The 22,500-nt window shown below is 39.7% G+C and overlaps 1 protein-coding gene and 1 pseudogene across 5 annotated transcripts in view; one reads left to right on the plus strand and one right to left on the minus strand.

The window, feature by feature from the left end:
* The window catches only part of LOC311042899 (myosin heavy chain, fast skeletal muscle-like), a 187,326-nt pseudogene that overhangs the window by 155,213 nt on the left and 9,613 nt on the right, over window positions 1–22,500 (plus strand). The window lies entirely within an intron of this gene.
* LOC311042893 (H-2 class II histocompatibility antigen, E-S beta chain-like) overlaps window positions 1–22,500 on the minus strand; it is a 152,982-nt gene that overhangs the window by 127,832 nt on the left and 2,650 nt on the right. For all 4 annotated transcript variants that reach the window (XR_014600551.1, XM_084053974.1, XM_084053975.1 and 1 more), the window contains exon 3: window positions 21,904–22,009. Coding sequence is in view for 3 of the 4 variants with exons in the window: in XM_084053974.1 (XP_083910100.1) it covers window positions 21,904–22,009 (106 nt within the window). In the remaining variant the exon portion in view is untranslated. The remainder of the gene's footprint in view (window positions 1–21,903; window positions 22,010–22,500) is intronic.

Genomic DNA, 22,500 nt, shown 5'->3' on the forward strand with positions numbered 1-22,500 from the left:
TGAAAGTACAAAAATACATTAGGACTTACTACATCTCCTGTCATAGGCTACTGTACCTGTAAAGATTACACAACACAAATCTAAATTGTGACATAAGATGACAAAATTGCTAAATCCATTATTTCCAATTCAATCTAATCATGAATGTGACTGTGATTATGCAAAGTGACTTGATATGCAACAATGTATATTAGTGTAAAAGCCACATTACCTTCTACATGAAGAGCAAGCAGGAAGATGAGAAAGGTGATTACAGGCCTAGACCGTGGCGTCGCGGTCTAGGCACCCTGGTTGCAAATCCTTAATAGCAGTGTGCCGCGGGTTCGCGTCCCGTTCCCGTCGGCCTTTCCTGCATGTCTTCCCCCCATCTCTCTCCCCATTCTTCCTGTCAGACTACTTTCCCTGTCCCTCTCCAATAAAAACAATAAAAAAATACCAAAAAAAAAGAAAAGAAAAAAAAAGAAAGGTGATTACAGCTGATTTCATGATGCTGGACATGATGGAGAGAAGCTTCTTCAAGTGTTCTGATGATTTACTCTGTTCAGATCTCTGCCTAGATACGGCAGTTACACACACACACACACACACACACACACACACACTGTGCAGCTCAGTCGTCATTGCCACAGAGAGACCGCAATAGACTGCACCTTGAGAACCAGTGGTTCCATAGCAGAGACGTTCATATGCAAACCAGGCAATGCTTAGAATAGATCACTGGTTCTCCCCCGGGTCATTGAAAATGTTTCAGGGATCCAAAGATAAATAGATTGATAGTTTGGATCAAATAGACATGGGTATGTAACTCAGAGAGGGTACAAATTGAACCAAATGCACTGTTACGGATGCCTTACAGGTCCATTTGGTTCCATTTATCCTCAGGTGAAAACTGACACTGAGGATTAGTGTGATAGCCACACACAAAAACACACTTTATGAACCTGTGGTCTAGTGTTGTTATTATGTTATTCACTTTTCAGGCTTTCAGATATTACACCAGCTGATTTTGCTAACTAGATCTCTACTCTGGGAGAAGGTGAGTTTATAGCTGGTGTAGTGTTGGGATTAGTCTCGTGTAGCCAGACAACTATTCCACAATCTCCGAATGCTATATGGAGTCTGGAACTACACTTCCAGAAATCTGAGAGAGGAAACTGGCACTTCCGTTCACGAAAATATATTTTAAAATATCTTTACATTTATTTATTTTATTTCCATTTCTGTTAAGTAGCAGGCTAAATATATGTAGCACTGGCCCTTTAAGGAAAGTGCATAAAGAGGGGTGGCCAGGTTTGTGGCCTCCTGTCTAGCCAGAAGCCTGGCTTGAGTGTTTGTGAGAGAGACCTGGAGGCATGAGGGGTACAGACTAATTCTCGGTAAGACAATCTGAAACAAATTACAAGGTTTTTATAACTCATTGTAGCAATAGTATATATATAAGAGTTTAGATAGGCTGACAATATTAGGCCTGTTGTTAATTATACTGATATATATCTGTATTTCCAGAAGCCTCCAGGTCCTTTGAGCAGCAGTACCCTGTGGCTGTGCAGGCCTATATCAATAGGAGCCATGAGCATATATTGACTCATTGGGTATGTTTGTTATTTTGCTGTATTTTGTCATCTTGCTATAGGGGCCTAATGTCTGGGATGAATTGTTGGAGGGTTGGTCTAATGCTTTATTATTTGATTTTTTGTAGGAGCTGAACTAACCATCACTGTTTTTCCCACCGTGCCATATATACTGTTTAGACTGGGTTTTTGCTATTGGACTGTGTGCAATAGAGTTGACTGAGGACAGAGCTATACTGGGCCATTAAGTAGCATTGCATTAGTTTGATTTTGGTTTTGCGTATTTGTATTTTATTTTGATTTGCTTATTTACTTTATTGGGTTTTGCATTATTTGGATTTGATTTGTTTAATTTCTGTATATTTAGTTTAGAGGCCCAAGTAGGCCTGAAGCCCTTACCCTTATTGCCCCTTTGCCTCTTGGGTTTAGTCCCTTTGCAGAACTCCCAGTAATACTAACCGCTTTCTTCCTTTCTGTTTCCATTTGAATAAACTTGACACATTTGATACATAAGCCTCTGGTTCTGTTCATTCTGAACCCGTACCTTTCTGGGGAACCTTACCTTGTTGATTGATTGATGTACTTTATTTAGTAAGACATGAGAACAGTACATGACGGTACATAACAGTACATGGAAGTACACATTCACAATACAAGGTCTACTGAACTGGAAAGCTCATTAAGCACTAAGCTTGTTGTCTCCGCCAGGAGACTATGTTTTCACTGTCCGTCCGTCCCCCCTCGGCCAAGCTAACATTGGTCAAGCCTCGCGTGACAATACGTTGAAAGAGTGTGCTCTGATTGGCTAGTGAGACGCATGACGTATCAGCGGCCTATAAATAGATGTGTCACTTTGAAAGAGTCTTAGCCTCTTTCAAAGTGAGGTAAGACAGGAGTAATCACGAAATGGCTGAGAAATGGCGGAGTAAATCAAGTAACACTTAAGACAGGATTAATCAGGAACAGTACTGGCGGAGACCTGTGCTCCGAGGAGCACATTTTCTAGTTTAAGATGAGATCCCCATGCACACAAATCATGATGACATAAGAGACAGATATACACACTACTATACAGAATGTCATACAATCAGTTTACAGATTACTGGTATGAAGAGTGAAAAATATGTACAAAAGAAGAGAGAGGGGGGTTCAGTCCTAGAGAGAGAGAGAGAGAGAGAGAGAGAGAGAGAGAGAGAGAGGTGTGCAGTCTTGGGGCAAATATTGTACTTTTACTCTACTACAATTATTTGAAAACTTTAGCTACTAGTTACTTTGCAAATATAAATGATTACATTATAAAACATACATTAACCACTTTAGCCTTATTTTATACCTAGGCTATTTGAAAATAGCCGATCTACAAGCTCACAACGCGTCGCGTTGTGAGCTTGTAGATCGGCTATTTTCAAACATTTTAGTACTTAAACACATTTTGATACCAATACTTTTGTACTTTTACCAAGTACGTTTAAGGGTCATTAAATGGTTAAAATTATATCACAAACAAGGCTTACTTTATGTGTGTTTTCGTGTGTATTTTGGGGGGTAGAGATTTACAGGCACAACATTTGCATGAAAGGTGTTGATGGGTTCAGTGGCCCTATTGTCTCAGGTCTCTCAGACAATAGGAGCTCCACCTCTATCACCATATTAACCACTTTAGCCCTACTTTATACATAGGCTATTTGAAAATAGCCAATCTACAAGCTTGTAGATCTGCCATTTTCAAACATTTTAATACTTTCACTTTTGGTACTTTAAGTATATTTTGATGCCAATACTTTTTTTTTACTTTTACTCAAGTATCATTTTGAACACAGGCCTTTTACTTGTTTTATTATTTGTATATCTTGTCTGTATTTTTATATTGTGGTATTGCTACTTTTATTTAAGTAAAATATCTGAGTACTTCTGCCATCACTGCCAAAAATACAGGTTACCACCAGTCATGTGGTTAATAAACTATTTAGTTTGTTTTCTAGTCTAGGCCCAGTAGTGCTCAAAAGAACAAAATGTAATGGACTTTTCTTGTAACAAGTAAGAGCATTACACTATTGATACTTTTACTTAAGTATAAAATGTCAGTTCTTCTTTTGTGCTTGTTGTTTAGTGCAAAGCATTAGTACCTCTACATAGTAACGTTTAACTTGTTAAAACTAACTAAACTAAGTAAATAGTTTATTTCCAATCTCTCTCTCTCTCTCTCTCTCTCTCTCTCTCTCTCTCTCTCTCTCTCTCTCTCTCTCTCTCTCTCTCTCTCTCTCTCTCTCTCTCTCTCTCTCTCTCTCTCTCTCTCTCTCTCTCTGACTGCCAACATTTAACATGCACATTCAAATGGTGGGGAGGGGAACCTTTCTGTCCATCCAATCAGATGTGTCCAAACAGAGTTTTCAAACATTCGAACTGTTTGGGCGGTTGGGTGAATTCATTCTTCGGACTAGCTTTGTAAATGGTAAGCTGCTATTTTATCTAATTGTAAATCATTAGTAGGTTATACTGTTTATTGTATTTACTTTGATCAGTTCTCTACAGTCTGTTTGATCAGTTGTAGGCTAGTGTTCCTTTACCTGTATGAGTTCAGATTGTTTTAAAACATGTGGCCTAGTCAAGTAGCTAGTCAATTCATATGCCATGATTTAATTTGTCAGCATAATGCAGTATAGTAAAATACACAGACTTTATACATTTTAGTAACTAAAGTTGGATTGCTTTGTTGTTTGTCTTTACTGTGGCTATATTGAATACAATGGCAAAGCATTGCTTCATCCCACTAACCCCTAAAATGATATTTGCAGGGAGAATTCCATTGATTTCCCCACTGTTGACGAGGAAGTTTTATAAGGTACTACACACCCACACTCTTCATTTCACTTTTTTTTTTGTGCACTCCTGTTTCAGTTGAAGTTTTCTGAGTTGTAATTGCTGTTATATATTTTACAGTTGTTGGCATCCAGCGGTACATGTGTGAGGACCTTTCTGAGTTTTAACAGGTAATCTCCAGAATAAATAGCAATTTGCATGTCAACAGTCAAAGGACAATGGCTTGGTTTTCAGCAGAAGATTCAGCAGACAGTCAGCAGGCAATACACACACACACACACGCACACGCACACACTTTTTTTTTTTTTCTTCTTCTGTTTTTCTTCAAGGCTTCAAGGACTGCCATTTTGGATCTTCAGCCCTCCAGCAGTCCAACGTTCAGGAGATCATCTCCAAAACCTCATACCAAACGTGGATTACATGAGTAGCCTACAAATGACTTTGTTTTCCTTTTCCCGCTATTTTTCTTTGCTCTTCCTCATGGCACTACTTGCTGACTATATGTCAGTCTATGTGGATTATGCGGTCGACACACACTGACATTTTGCACCGTAATCCTGTGTATAACGCACTGACTTTTGACTTTTTTTTCTCCAAGCACCTTAACTAACGTCCATAAGTATATCATGCACAGTATACATTGCTGCTATGTTCATGCACATATCTTATCTCAGGTACTAGTGTGAGTATATAGACACACATTTCACCCACTTTTTTTAATTAAACCTGTGATGTGACAATAAACCTGATTCTGATTCAGAATATTTGAATATATATATATTTTTAGAGTGAACATTTTTAACTCAAATCTTTGCTTCTGGGTCCCTGGAACAAAATACTTTTCTTTGAAACAGTTTACCTTATCTGTGTGCTCCTGTTCCATTGTTTTGTATACATTTATTTTTCTTGATCAATAAACATAATTACATGAGTTCTGCCTATGTGTTTTGCCTATGTGTTTTTTTTTTTTGTATATATATATATATATGTATGTATGTATGTATGTATGTATGTATGTATGTATGTATGTATGTATGTATGTATGTATGTATGTATGTATGTATGTATGTATGTATGTATGTATGTATGTATGTATGTATGTATATAAATTAGTGCAGGTAGTGGGGGGGACAAGCCACAGCCCCTGGGGGGGGGGCTATAAACCACCCTTCCCACTGAGGGGGGGGGGGGGGGGGGGGGGGTATAAACTAGGGGGTTTATACAAGAATTAGCATGCAGAATGTGGGGTGGGTGGGTGGGGTTATAAGCCACAGCTTCCAATCAAATGTAGTTTTCTGCACATGCTCAGAAGTGGTTGGGGTGGAAGGGTGAGAGGGGTGGGAGGGGTGGGTGTGTGAGGTCCTTGCTGGCCAGACACCACAGGGGGTAAATGCAAATGAAGGTCTCAGAAATGGTACATACACCTGAATATGTGGGAGGTATGTGGGAGGTGGTACATTAATGAATGAGGGCAGCATACACACACATACTCCCTTCAGTATCAGGGGTATGCCTGAGGGATACCCTCCCAAAATCATTGCTTTTCACCCAGTGTTTAAAACGTATATTTTCAAAGATTTGCAAGGAAGGACCAGCCTCTCTCTCTCTGTGTGTGTGTGTGTGTGTGTGTGTGTGTGTGTGTGTGTGTGTGTGTGTGTGTGTGTGTGTGTGTGTGTGTGTGTGTGTGTGTTGTTTTGTTAGTGCATGTGGTTGTGTGATGGAGAGTGAGGAGGTGAAACCATCAATAGTTAAAGCAATGTTTAAGGAAGTCATCGGGTGCATACCGCCATTCCGACATCCCACCATTCCGACATCCCGCCATTCCGACATCCCGCCTTTCCGACGTATCACCATTCCGACATACCACCATTTCGACATTTAGTCCCGCCATTCCGACAGTCCATAAATCCCAAATTCATTTTCATGGCTATATATATATATATATATATATATATAGCTAAAATTACATTATTGGATATATATAAGGGGTGGCTTTAGGCAGACTGGCTGGCTCCAGGCTATGGAATGCCAAAGCTGCCGTATCTAGATATAAATACATAAATAAATAAATGAATTTATAAAGCAATAAATGCTAAAATAAATAAATAATTGTGCAAAGAAATATACAATTAAATATTGAAATGTATTAATTTATGTCACCATTTATGTATTTATTTATTTATTTATTTATATATTTATGTATTTATTTATGTATTCATTTATTTTTATATTTATGTTTTTATTTATGTTTTTAATTATTTATGTATTTATTTATTGATTTATACATATATGTATTTATTTATGTATTTATTTACGTATTTATTTATTTAATTATTTATTTAAACATTTATTTAAACATTTAATGCCGTATTTCATTGACGGTATGTTAATGAGGGGGCGTGTCTTGCCGTCCCATTCAGGCTTTAGCAATCAAACCCAGAGCGATCAAACACCAAAAAAATAACTTCCAGCCCATACAGCTGGTCAGTGGTCAAATGTATTATTATTTTGTTGATGATGATAACTGCGTTTATGTTCATAATAATTTGGTTTGATTTGATAAATTAACAAATAACAATGAAAGCCATAATATATTTAAAAATCACACCCTGTGTGAAGGAAGCGGCATCTTTGATGAGCCCCGTGCTCAAACATACATACTGTTTGTCATCAATATGTGTTTATAGCCCAGCCACGTGTCATGTGAAGCTTGACCAATCAGACGGACGGACATACGGAGGGACACACGGACATACACACGGACAAAGTCAGATATAGAGCGGCTGGCGCCGCTAAAAATATGAAGCAAAACTAAATAATATATAACAATAAATAAATGCTTGGGGATAATCCCCAACATGTTCAAAAAGGAATAGGAAGAAATGAAGACGTATTTACTCCTACCCCCTTCGTATGTATCCTTCCTGATTCATATAAACAATTACAAATTTAAATCTATATCATAAATCCTATGATATCTGTATAAATTAAATATATATTTCAAAAAATCTTATACATATGATATTTACACACACATTTATTACAGAGAAAACAGAACCGAATGTTTTTGCAATCATCACACAGTAGCCTACTGTCACTGTATGTATATTAAACATATCATATTCATCTGCAGTCATCCATCACGCAGTTGTTCTATTAAATAAATTATATTAATGTCTATTATGGCTGTTTTGGACGACTGGGCACCTGGACATCTGGGCACTATGGTACATGTGGGCACCTGTACAACTGGGCACTAGGGACATGTGGGCACTTGGAGAGGTGGGCACCAAAACCATCTGGGCACTAGGGACAGGAGGGCACCTGGAGAGGTGGGCACCAAAACCATCTGGGCACTAGGGACATGTGGGCACCTGGACAAGTGGGCAATTAGGGGTGGAGACATCTGGGCACTAGGGACATGTGGGCACCTGGACAACTGGGCATTAGGGACATCTGGGCACCTGGACAAGTGGGCAATTAGGGGTGGAGACATCTGGGCACTAGGTACATATGGGCACCTGGACAACTGGGCATTAGGGACATGTGGGCACCTTGACAACTGGCACTAGGTACATGTGGGCACCTTGACAACTGGGCACCAAAGCCATCTGGGCACCATGGACATGTGGGCACCTGGACAACTGGGCACTAGGGACATGTGGGCACCTGGAGAGGTGGGCACCAAAACCATCTGGGCACTAGGGACATGTGGGCAACTGGGCACCCGCCGTTCTAAAAATGGTTTATGCCACTTTTTAAGGTTAATACCATGGTATGTTGTTTTATATAATGGCATATACCGTATTTTTTAAATGGTATGCCTTTCCAAAACGGTATGTGCCTTTCCAAACCGGTATGCACCGTTCCTGGGAGTGGTATGCAAAATTGGTTTATACCACTTTTTAAATGGTATGTCGTTTTATATATAATTATCTATAATAACACTATTGTAGTGGCTATTTGTCAACAACAATAAAAACTCAAAAGCGACTGAGGCACCAGGCAGCGAATCTTATGCAGATCAGGGGGTAATTGGAATGAGTCCATTGTCCAGACAGGCGGCGAAGTTTTGTGGTATTTATTTAGCTCTCCAAGATGAACAATATAGAAAAAGGATATTGAAATGTTTGCACATTATAATCACAACACTCTAATAATAATAATAATTATATTAATAATACTAATACTAATACTAATAATAATAAGGGTAATAATAATAATTATTATTATTATTATTATAGTGTTGTGATTATAATGTGCAGACATTTCATTTCAAGTGGTAAAAAACAATTTTGCATACCACTCCCATAAACCATTTTTAGAACGGCGGGTGCCCAGTTGCCCACATGTCCCTAGTGCCCAGATGGTTTTGGTGCCCACCTCTCCAGGTGCCCACATGTCCCTAGTGCCCAGTTGTCCAGGTGCCCACATGTCCATGGTGCCCAGATGGCTTTGGTGCCCAGTTGTGAAGGTGCCCACCTGTCCAGGTGCGCACATGTCCCTAATGCCCAGTTGTCCAGGTGCCCACATGTACCTAGTGCCCAGATGTCTCCACCCCTAATTGCCCACTGGTCCAGGTGCCCAGATCTCCCTAGTGCCCAGTTGTACAGGTGCCCACATGTCCCGAGTGCCCAGATGGTTTTGGTGCCCAGATGGTTTTGGTGCCCACATGTACCATAGTGCCCAGATGTCCAGGTGCCCAGTCGTCCAAAACAGCCATAATAGACATTAATATAATTTATTTAATAGAACAACTGTGTGATGGATGACTGCAGATGAATATGATATGTTTAATATACATACAGTAACAGTAGGCTACTGTGTGATGATTGCACAAACATTCGGTTCTGTTTTCTCTGTAATAAATGTGTGTGTAAATATCATATGTAGGCTATAAGATTTTTTGAAATATATATTTAATTTATAAGAGCAGTAGGCCCAACAAGCTGTCATGCTGGCAATATTCTCACAAAACATAGACTTTGCGTAAAAGGGACCTGTACCCCCATTAGCCTAGTATGTACTGTAGGCTGTAAGCCAACACAGAATAATAATAATGAACAATAACAATAATAAGGGTAATAATAATAATAATAATAATAATAATAATAATAAAAGCAATTACAATCCCGATACTCGGGAGGGTGATCATAAAGCAATAGGGGTAATAATAATAATCTCCATTAGGCACTTTACCCTTGTCGGAATGGTGGAACTAGTCCCAAAATGGAACGTGCCGCCACTCCGACACAGTGAACATAACTTTGTCGGAGTGGCGGAATGTTTTTTTTTATGGATGGTACCACCACTCCGACAATTAGAAGTCAATGTCGGAGTGGCAGCATGTCGGAATGGAGAGTGAACACCGAAGTCATCAGTGGGTGAAGAAGAACTTTCGGGATTCTCCAAAGTCACACTGTAGCTGTTTTCAACTTGGTGTCCCTATTTATGACATGTTACTATAGGCTAAAATGTCCCAAAAAATGTCCAAGAACTTTTCATTCAAGACTCAGGTGCACCAAAGCTGAAAGCAGCCTTTCCCTGTTCCGAATTGGCAAAAGGAACCAGCAGGATTAGCCAATCGCTGGAGCGGGTTAGAATGTGATTAGGTTTCAGACGTAGCATGGATGAGATATAAGGTGGTCATTTTCCAACCAGGGCTTTATAAATAAAAAGATGCCAATGACTATTGCGTCTCTCAGTCAGAGAGGACCAGCCCACCTTATCATACAAGGCACAGTGATGGGTGTTGTAGCTATCACCAGTAATACATCTCAGAGCTGAGTGGTAAACTGTGTCCAGAGGCTTGAGTGTGGAAGCGGCTGCAAGGCGGTAGATTATATCTCCGTAGTCCAGTACCGATAGAAATGTGGCTTCAATAATCCTTTTCCTACAGAGCATGGGGAAACTGGTTTTATTCCTATATAGGCAGCCAATCTTTTGACGGAGTTTTACAACAAGGTTATTTATGTGATGTTTGAAATTAAGCTTGTCGTCCAACCATGTACCAAGGTATTTATATTCTGTGACTTTTTCTATTGAAGATCCATTGGTGGTGGTGATAAAGAGATTGGAGTGGTCTATGTGTTTGGATTTGGAGAAGACCATGAATTTGGTTTTATAGTCGTTAAGTGTTAATTTAAGACTGGTGAAGGAGTGTTGTAGGGAGTTAAAGGAGAGTTGTAATTTTTCACAAATTATCGGAAAAGAAACACTACTTCACAATTTAAAAAAAAATAGCTGTACAGTACATGCTCACAATCGTGTCACATCGCAACAGCCAAATTGAGGGACTTTATGTGAAAAAGCTAGCCATGGTTCACATGACGCTTGTCTGTCACGAGCGTCATGGCGGAATTTCTGGTTTTGGCACTTTCTCCATTTACAACCCGTACATGTATAGAGTGTTTGTTCAGTAACCGTGTTAAATAGCTCTATATTGTGATAGTAACCATTGTTATAGAGTATTTATTCAGTAACAGTGTTAAATAGCTCTATATTGTGATAGTAATCGATACTATAGAGTGTTTGTTCAATAACAGTGTTAAATAGCTCTATATTGTGAATGGGCACTCTCTCTTGATTGGCTGAAATTGGCAACCCACCTGCAGTGAAATGTAAGAGAACATGAGGCACAATGATGTTTTCTCATTCCTTTATTGATATTGTGACATTCCATTCAAACCAAGCAAATTAAAGCCAAAATCTAACATCTGAACTTCAAACCATTCACGATCAGGGGCCCAGATCCCAGGGGGGAAGGAACGAATAGAAACACAACAGTGGAGATGAAAAATGGAAAGATAAATAATCACCTCAGACCACCCTAGAGGACCAGCTCCACCCATCACCTCTGACCACCCTAGAGGGTTTAGGTCCACACATCACCTCAGACCACCCTAGAGGATCAGGTCCACCCATCACAGGGAAATAGTGATGTCATGATGATCGTAACACATTAATTATCACACATTATAAATTATTACATAATAATAAATTACTTATGGTCAATTATAAAATAATACAACCTTTTTCACAAACATGGTTGATTGACTTCCATTCAGATGGATATTAATATTATGTTATGAAGAACTCTGATTGTGTGTGTGATCATTTATTTAATGTTTCAATATAGTGTTGAACTGACATATTATGTTTGTGTTTTCTGACACATAAACTATACAAAGTAATTTGATGAACCGCCCACACTAATTGGGACTCCCTCTTCCTTTGGTGTGTCGCCCAGGTGGCGCCTAAACCCTGACCTTTAACCTCACATAAACTATGTATATAAACCTAACTTTAACTCTAACCTTAACCTCACCTCAAAACCACGTCGACCTGGACGAAACACAGGGAAAAGACAGTAATTATCGTTAGCCTTAGCTAGCCATTTAGCATTTGTAATTGTTTAAAAGACACATTTGTGAAAAAGGTTGATGATGTCATCATTGTGCTGCTGTTATGAGTATTTAAAAGCTGAATGGACACACATGTATTTCCTCCTCTCTCCACCAGGGATGACTCTCTGCTTCTCTGAAAACACACCCAGGTGTTCTGTGAAAAGACAATAAACCATTAAGAATCAGAATGTATTAACTGTGTGAACATGTTAACACTTTAGAACAGGGGTGTCAAACTCATTTTGGTGTCCGGGCAAGATTGGTCAAATGGTGACTTGAGGTGGGCAGGAACCAGTTGCGGATGCACATGCGCGCTCACACGCATTCAGTTATACAGCATTGTTTTTCAATCTGTTGTCTTGTCTCAGAAAACAAACAATGCAATTTGTAACAACAATAATAATAATAATAAGGGTAATAATAATAATAATAATAATTACCCTTATTATTATTATTAGTATTATTATTATTATTATTATTATTATTATTATTATTATAAACCATTTTAAGTAGAATAATTAAATTTGAAGTTAAACAATACCTGGTAATGTGTGTGGGTGGTTAAATAATTACATTTATAGAACAGTGGTGTAAAGTAACTAATTACATTTACTCAAGTACTGTACCTAAGTACAGATTTGATGTAGTTTTACTTTACTAGAGTATTTCCAATTTCCAGAACTTTCTACTCCACTACATCTCAGTCACTGCTATCTACAGTATATCACTTTAAAAAATGTTTTATGAAGATTAGCTACTTTAATTATTTACATTTACAAAAATAGCAGATCTACAAGCTCATAGTGCCGCACTATGAGCTTGTATATCTGCTATTTTTGAATAGCCAAATAAATCTTAAAATGACACAGATGCTTTCCCAGATTGAATTTAAATACGCTCTGAGTTCAATTAATACTGATGAGGATTTCACTGGGCAAGCTCCTGAGAAATAAAAGAAGCAGCTTTGATACATTTAAACTACCTAGGCTATTACCATTATTATATTTTCAAAAATATCAAATTTACATGGTGTAGCCAGCATGAAAATTCATCTAAATCACTTGCTGCTCCCAGACACCTGACATCTCTTTGCTTGAACAAACTCAGTTTTCATAACACTGCACTACGTTTGTGTGTGTGTGTGTGTGTGTGTGTGTGTGTGTGTGTGTGTGTGTGTGTGTGTGTGTGTGTGTGTGTGTGTGTGTGTGTGTGTGTGTGTGTGTGTGTGTGTGTGTGTGTGTGTGTGTGTGAGTGAGTGAGTGAGAGAATACATGTCCGTGCTGTGCGGACTCCTGTGTGAGGATCAAAGAGTAGCCTATAGCCATTACTACTCGACTAGTAGTTGAATAGACTCTTAACGAGCCAATCAGCCACAACATTCCACAGCTGGGGAGACAATGGCAGGGCCATCAGAGGTACTCAGCCAAGTAGCAGCGTGTGGGGGAGAGCTGCTTGGCCGCGCACAGCAAGTGAGTGCAAAATGCGACTCTGTCTGTTAGATGTAGTATCAATTTACTATTTTTAAAAGTATTTCCTGGGCCGCCACGGACCTTTCCGTGGGCCGCAAAACGCCCGCGGGCCGCGAGTTTGACACCGCTGCTTTAGAATAACCTTCCCTTATAATAGTAAATTAATCATTCCCAAATTATTAGTTAATGTGTTATTCATAACTTGTTAAATGTGTGTTAATGGTTAAATATTTAATGATTTAAAACTATGCTATAAATGGTTAATAGATCATGAACAATTGATTAGGTCAGGGTTAAGGTTAGGTTTATACACATAGTGTTTGTGAGGTTAAAGGTCAGGGTTTAGGGTTAAGGTTAGGTTTATACACATAGTGTTTGTGAGGTTAAAGGTCAGGGTTTAGGGTTAAGGTTAGGTTTATAGACATAGTGTTTGTGACGTTAAAGGTCAGGGTTTATTGCGAACGCGGAAGGAGGCGCGTTCCGCCCAAGTGGAGCTTACTATGAAAGTCTGCTCGGCTTGTGTGTGTGTCAGTCTGTCTGTCTGTGTGCAGTGCACTGCCTGGGTGCGGCCGACAGAGTGCGCCAGAGTGCAGCTACAGTCAAAACACAAACACACACACACACACACACACACACAAAGTCCGTAAATACACAATATTTTCGAGCTGCGTTCGCTTCCAGCGTTCGCGCGTCTTACTTGTGGTTAAGGTTAGGTTTATAGACATAGTTTATGTGAGGTTAAAGGTCAGGGTTTAGGCGCCATCTGGGCGACACACCAAAGGAAGAGGGAGTCCTAATTAGTGTGGGCGGTTCATCAAACTGATGAAAACACCCCCCCCCCCCCCCCCCTCATCTGACCACATTGTCACAGTGTTGTCTGATACAACAAATCATTTGATTATTACATTTGATTATTAGATTCATTATTATATATGTTTACCATACTAGTTGTTTCACTTCTTACACAAGCACGTTGTTGTCTCCGCCAGGCCGAAAGGCATGGCGAGAGAGTATGTTTTCCACCCCGTCCGTCCGTCCGTCCGTCCGTCCGTGTGTCCGTGTGTCCGTCTGTCACCAGCTTATCTCCGGCACCGTTGGCTTGATCGCACCGAAATTGTGCACACACACTCCCTGGATGCCAATTCAGAACCTTTGCCCCAATTTTTTCTCATGGGCCATTTATAGCGCCACCAGGAGGCCGATTTGTGCAAAACATATTTTTTGACAGTACTCCTACAGATTTTGTCCAAAAATCACGCAAATCGGTACACAGTATCTCTATAGTCATTAAACGAAACGGGTCTTTCAGATTTCTCATATTCCATTCTGATTGGCTAAAAATGTCTTCCAAAGTTTGCAGGAGTGCTCCGTTTTGAACAAAATGCCTCAAATCATGAACACAGCATGCAATTTCCGTGAAATTTTGCACGCTCATTCCCATTAGGCCGAGGAAGAACTACCATTTGAAAATGTTCAAATCAGCCTCATGGTGGCGCTATAACAGGCCGATTCGTGTTTTTACCTATAATTGCACCGATCTGTGTAAAACTTTGTATGCACACTCCCTAGAGGTCAAGGAAAAACCTTTGCCCTGCATTTTTCACATCTGCCTTTTATAGCGCCACCAGGAGGCCGACTTATGTAAAACACATTATTTTATACTACTCCTTCCAATTTTATCAAAATTTCGGCATGATTTTTCATATTCCATACTGATTGGCTAAGATTGATATCTAAAGTTTGCATTATTGGCTTGTTTTGAACAAAGTTCCGCAAATCATGAACGCACCGTCCAATTGCGCTCAAACTTTGCACGCACATTCACACTATGTTGAGGAACAAATGCCACCCTTTTAACATTGGCCTGTTATAGCGCCACCAGCAGGTCTAATTTAGCAAAACAAATGTTTTTAACAAAATGCCTCAAATCATGAATGCAGTCAGGGTCCAATTGTCGTGCAAGGCCTAAGAACAAATGGCACCCTTTTCACATTGGCCTATTATAGCGCCACCAGGAGGCCACAATAGCCTACCTGACCTGGCGGAGACCTGTGCTCCGAGGAGCACTTTTTCTAGTTTTGTGTATGTTTTCTAGTTTTCTACACTTTCATACATAAACAAAAAGAAAAAAAGTTCAGTAAAAAGAAAGAGGAAGTGAACCTGGGTATGTGGGAGGAGTCTAAAGATTCTCATTGGTTGTCGGCACCAGAATACGACCTGATAGAGGAAGAGAGACAGATAAAACAGACACACAAATAAATCATATGTACTGTATTGTCTGTATTTCTCCATAAAATGCACAAATATACACACAACACAATAACACAACAACATTAGGGTTCAGTCATCAGAACTAATGTGAACATTTGACTCTTATTTAGGACTAAATGTAACACTGATGTATTTAAGCTAAATGTGACAACATAGAACACAGTTTGACCTCTAACTAGGTTATCTAAACGGGTCTAAACCGGTTAAGGTTCTAAACCAATATAAACCAGTTTAGGTTGTGGCTCTACATGTTTGTTTGTTTGTTTGTTTGTTTGTTTGTGTGTTTGCATTTCTGTGAGGGTTCCACATGTCATGTGATCCTCTGTTGATCTGACCTCATTTCTTCCACTGGTAGTATAATAATTAATTAAACAAGTTAATTAAACATGTTAATTAAACATGCTAATCACCTTGTTTCTTCCACTGGAAGTAGATGAATCCAGACAGGAACAAGACCAGACCTAGAACCAGACCTGACGCTCCCATGGCCACTTTGTTCTTCACTGACTCTGACATGGAGTCATCTGACAATACAAATATCACATCACATCATATCATATCATATCATATCATATCATATCATATCATTACAGTAGATTAAAACACCTTGATCTTCACAGACTCTGACATGGAGTCATCTGACAATAAGCTACAACAACCAAACACAATAAACAATAAACAGACGACACAGTCATTGTGAGTCTGTTCAGTAATAATGAGTCCAACCCTATTGGTCCAGTCCTTGAGGAGTTTGTCACCTGATGTGACAGGCTGGTAAACCTCCCTCCGGAAATCTCGTTTCCATTTGATTCCAGGAGTGAGTCTGGCCTGAACGCCCATTGTGGGGGTTTCGAGCGCATTACCAACTAACCGAGCCTATCAGCGTCGTCGCTCATCGTTCTGTGATTGACAGCGACAGTTGGCCAATCAGGTGGCGAGTTCGAGTGAGCCCGAATGAAGCCGAGTGCAGCCTGAGTGCAGCCGACAAAAGACGAACGGCAGCCATTGTTGTTTGTGCGAGTGCCTTCACTTCTTATTTTCAGCTTTAAAACTCAAACTTATTTTTTGAGGCACGGAATTTACTTTTAAGATATCGTTTGGATAGAATTGAGTTGTTAAACTTCATATATGTGGTCAATTAATCATGACAGAGCCTATTTAAAAATAAAAATTCAGAGAACCGGCAGGGGCGGGCAGTGATACGCATGTATCCGAATAAGGTAACCTATTTTGGGCATGGCCATCTCAAAAGTCCCGTTGCGTCACATAGTATGGAGGTGGTAAAAATGCACTGCAATTGGCTGAAGAACGATCATTGGCTGAAGGGGTTGTCAGTCAACGGTATTACTCCCGCCCAACTCCAGCCCACAGCCAATATTGCAGAATGGGCGATCATGCCAGACTCACTCCTGGAATCAAATGGAAATGAGATTTCCGGAGGGAGGGTTTACCAGGCTAGTGACATGTCCTTCTTAGAGCTAAATACATCCAAAACAAAGGATATGATGATAGATTTTAGGAGACATGAATCAACCTTTACTATGATGATTATAAACCAGGCTGTGGAATTTGCAGAAAGTACAGTATCTTGGGACAGAGTCATAGACTCAGAACTGTGAGGCAGTATGTAAAAAAGAACATCAGCGCTATTCTGTCTTAAAAAATTGTCTTTGATTAGACACATTGGGCCGGATTCATAAGGGATTTACGACCATATTTTGTACGTACCGGCATTTAGGACAAGTCGTACACATACACCTGATTCATAAAGATGTTTTGGTCTGTGTCTTGTGCGTCAGGTGCGTTCTCACGTCACCCCCGAGGCAGTCTTGCCAGGGCTGAAATGTGCGTATGTCTTTAGAATGCTTTATACTTCATGTCAAAATCAATTACAACAGTGGCAAACCTCAAATAAAATATATATGTGCCCAACATTTGTCAACACATATATATAAAAAATAAAAAATAAATGTCAAACGATGTATTGCTTGTAGCCTATGCATAATATAGACATGATGTAGATTCCACTGCTTTTTATTTATTTTCTAGGCTATGAGTCGCATTTAGAGCTGAATTATTAGGTCCCTGAGTGTGTTTGCCAGCGGGCCATCTCAGCCAAAGTGTCACGTAATAATGAAAATAGGCTTCATGCCTTAATGAAACTGCGGAGGGACTGACGCACCAGTGTCCGTGCCGCGGTATTAATTTGTAGGCTAATAGCCTACTGTAGGCTACTCTACTGTATATTGATCACATGAACGCCACACACAACAGCCTAATAAATGTTACCATCTGATGAGGAAACTATATAATTTAATCAATAAGTAATCAATAAGCTCTGGTAGTCGGATAGCGTTCCACTTGTATGCCCTGGATTTATTCTCAACATCATCTTTTTACCTGGTAAACGTGAGCATGTTATATCCTTTCCAGGTTATTAGTCTATTATTTGCTGGCGGGGTTAAACCTTGTAAACATTACACATTACGTTCGGCTGATCCATCTGCAATAGTGGGACTTGCTTCCAGACAGATCAGAATGATGTTCAAGTTCTCTGTCAGTGTCAAGGCATTGCGGCCGGGCCGACAGCTGTAAGTTTGGACGAGAAGTTAAACTCCGGTGTTGATTTTGTGAGACAAATAAGCAACCAGGTCTATGAAAATAAGCCCAAAAGAAGCAACTGGCACTTTATTATAAGCACTTTAATTAAACCGTTGTGAGCTTGTAGATCTGCTATATTTAAAAAAAAAATCTTGTAATAAAATGTGGAATATTTGGAAGATTTTTTAAACATTCTAACAACACAAATCTCGAAATCTGCCTCCAGCTGGCACAAAACATTTTCAGATGGGGCTTATAGGGATAAATTAGCCTACATATTAACTTGGGGGTCCATAGACATAAAAATATTTGAGAACCACCGGTTAAAATAATTGAACAATTGTGAAATAAGCCCAAATAATGAATTACACTTTAGAAACAAGCCCAAAAAAACGCACCCCACAGATACCAATATTTACAAGCAACTTTACAGAACAATAAGCCCAAATTCGCTTATAATAAGCGGACATGGCAACACTGTTCAGTAAAGTCACAGATTTGATCAGAGAGAAACTGCTGAGTCACGGTTCACGCCTTTTAATGGTGCAAAATGGGGCGTGGAACAATGTAAATTAACCTCTCGGGATCATCACGCCCAGCTGGCTGTCATTATAATATAGAACTGGTCATACGCACGTCTCTGTCATATACGACCCCCTTTTTGAATTGCACGTCCGTTAGTGAGTACCAGAAATACGACCTCCTTTACGAACTTCATTTACACCATATTTACGACCCTCGTTATGAATCCGGCCCAATGTCACATTGTAAAACCATTATGACTCTTTGATCTGCTCTTAAAAAATCAATCTGGTCTTTTATCAGCTTTTATCAAATCAATAAGCTCATAGTGCGGCACCAAGTGCCGCGCTACAAGCTTGTAGATCTGCTATTTTTGATAAATCTTGAACATTTTGTGCAAATCTTTGAATATAATTGATATGTATATTTTTTAAACAACATTTTTAACTAAAATATTTGCTTCTGGGGGGTGCCTGGAACAACATATTTTGATAGCAACAATAGTTATTTTTTTTTATAAATTAAGACATATGTTGAGAGACATTTGAAAGTTACAAATATTCGCTTTAAAATATATATATTCAAAGATTTGCACAAATATTCACGATTTAAAAAAAATAGCAGATATACAAGCTCATATTGCGGCACTCGGTGCCGCAATATGAGCTTATTTATCTACTATTTAGACAGTAGATTACACTAGATTACAGTAACTGACCCCAGTCCATCTTGATAGGCGCGGTCAGGCTGGGATGTTCCACCATGCATGTGATCTTCTCTCCTGATCTGTAATACACACAAACACGCACGCACGCACGCACGCACGCACGCACGCACGCACGCACGCACGCACGCACGCACGCACACACACACACACACACACACACACACACACACACACACACACACACACACACACACACACACACACACACACACACACACACACACACACACACACTGGTAGTACCAGTAGAGGTGTCTATTAGTTGTGTATTTCTATGTATAGGTGTCTGTTAGGTGTGTACCTGGGTGTGTACTCCAGGTAGGAGTGGTACTGGTAGTACCAGTCTCCATCAGACAGCTCATCAGTAGAGGAGAGACCAGAGGTCAAAGGTTCTTGACCTATCCACCAGGTCACCAGGATCACTTTAGGATAGAAGTCGTAGCTGCTGCACCTCAGCATGTGAGTGTGTTCACCACGACGAGGGGGAGTCTCTGACTTCAGTCTCACTTTGGGCTCCACTCCTAAAAAAGATACAAAGTAGAATGCATTTATATAATGTAATTTAAACATATTGAATAATTCACAGTTACACAGTGCTTTACATAAACAAAATAAACCATTGAATATCATTTAATGAAAATAGTTTGAATGAACTAGAGTAGAAAAAAACAAAACAACACACATAATCCTGTAGAATATTACTAAAGTGAATAAAAACATACAAAACAAACTAGTAAAGACAGTAATTAATATATAAAATCAGGTGGTGAAATGAAGTGTATAGAGGTGTGTTTTAGCCTGCATGGTTCTTTTTAAAGTTAATTTAAAAACATAAATCCTGGTGTCTCTGTTTTAGGCAGGTAATTATATGAGGGTGAAAACACTCAGAAATAGATCTCTATGTTTCATTTATACTCGGTGTACGATGGTGACACCACATGTTGTGAGCTTGTAGATCTGCTATTTCCACTGCTTTACAGCGTGTTAGGATACAATATAAATCAGGCTTAAAGGAGTAGTTCACCCCAAAAATGACTTATTTTCTATCAATTACACCCCATGAAGCCTTGAATTCCTGAGACAATAATTTGATGACCGGCGGTCTCTCCGGTAGGAGACTCAAAGAGTCTCCTTTGAGTCTCCTACCGGATACATTAGCATCTTTCCACCGGTAATCAAATTATTGTCTCAGGAATGAGACAAAAACTAAAAAATCTCCATGAATTCAAGGCTTCATGGGGTGTGATTGATAAAAAATAAGTCATTTTTGGGGTGAACTACTCCTCTAAGTGTTTAAGAGGATCTGAAATGTTTCTCAGCAGATTAAGTAATGTTTTATGATCATTATCAGATCAATATTAACACCATTAATTATCTCTGAATAGAATCATGTGATTCCATGTTATAGTATATGAGGTGATGAGTGTTGAGTGCTGCTCTGAGATCAGCTCACCTCTCTTGTTCAGAACAGAGGAGTAGTCGATCTCAATCTTGTGTTTGCAGAATGCCTCTCGTGCTGCTCTCCACACATCCAGTTCTCTAGGATCTTTATTGCTGCGCTCTGCATTCTTCACACCAAACACTGGCCCTCATTTATCAACGCAGCGTATAAACCGCCATATATTTTCCATATATTCGGCCGTACACCAACGTCGAAGTCACATTTATCAACGCATCCTACACAGCTGATCCGAGCTTACACTTGGTCCCAGCGTTGATAAATGTCACGGCTGAAACGAGCGTCATTTAAATAACACGCCCTTAAAATATTCTCAAAACGCCCCGATTTTACGACATGAAAACGAACCAGAATACGACCAAAGCCATGAAAAGCCAATAAGAAACAGTCACCTCCCCCCCCCCCCCCTCCCTGGCCTCGCCGCACACGCCTCTCTCTCTCGCTCTCTCTTGCTCTCTCGCTCTCGCTCTCTCTCACTCACACACACACACACACACACACACACACACACACACACACACACGCGCCCGCCCAACTCCGTCTTTCATGTCCGTGTACCGCGGGACTCCCGGCGCAAAAGCGCTCGTATATTTTTGAAAATAGCAGATCTACAAGCTCACAACGCGTCGCGATGCAATGCTGGCTTGTGAGCTTGTAGATCTGCTATTTTCAATACAGACAGATCTACAATCTTATCTGAATGACTGTTAAAGCAGTTTGTTTAAATTACTTTATAAAATGATATATTTTCACAGCGATTATTTATTAGTGTAGATATACACATTTAGGAGTGGATTATGTGTCCAGATGCTTGTCAGACAGTCAGACAATGGTGCTCCGCAGGTCTAGAATGGAATAAACGGGTGCAGCCAACGTCAACAACTGGTCTCGACCAGACGTGAGATTTCAGCCTACGGTAGGATAAAGCCCACTTCAGGATATATTGATAAATGCCGAAAAGTGCGGTGATCTCGCCGTACGCCCATTATTTGGTCTACACCGCGTTGATAAATGAGGGCCAGTGTATCCAACAAACTGATCTACTCTACTGTCCCACCTGAGGATCTCATCACCATCGAAATTCATTGACATTATGTACTGTATGTCCTTCAGCTCACTGGAGTTAAACACACAGAGTTGAGCCGCGTAGAACACATATCCATCTGGAAATAGACAATTGAAAATGTTATTAATGTTCATTTTTTTTGTTATCTGTATGATATCAACACTAGGCTAACTGCCCCTATCGGCCAAATGGTCTGTCTGTCTGTCTGTCTGTCTGTCTGTCTGTCTGTCTGTCTGTCTGTCTGTCTGTCTGTCTGTCTGTCTGTCTTTCTGTCAGACCCCATCATGTATTTCCAGGATAACCCATTTATTTTATACCTAGGCTAATTGGAAATGGCAGATCTACAAGCTCATAGCGCGGCACAGAGTGCCACGCTATGATCTTGTAGATCTGCTATTTTCAAACATTTTGGTATTTTTACTATTGGTACTTTAAGTAAATTTTGATGCCAATACTTTCGTACTTTTACTCACTTACATTTTGAATTCCGGACTTTTACTTGTAACAGTCAGATGACTTCTAGATTGCAGCATTGATACTTTTACTTCAGTGAAACAAACAGTTGAGTACTTTTCCCACCACTGACTC

This window comes from Gymnoscopelus microlampas (assembly GCF_963454915.1).
Source record: "Gymnoscopelus microlampas genome assembly, chromosome: 4".
NCBI classification, from domain to species: domain Eukaryota; kingdom Metazoa; phylum Chordata; class Actinopteri; order Myctophiformes; family Myctophidae; genus Gymnoscopelus; species Gymnoscopelus microlampas.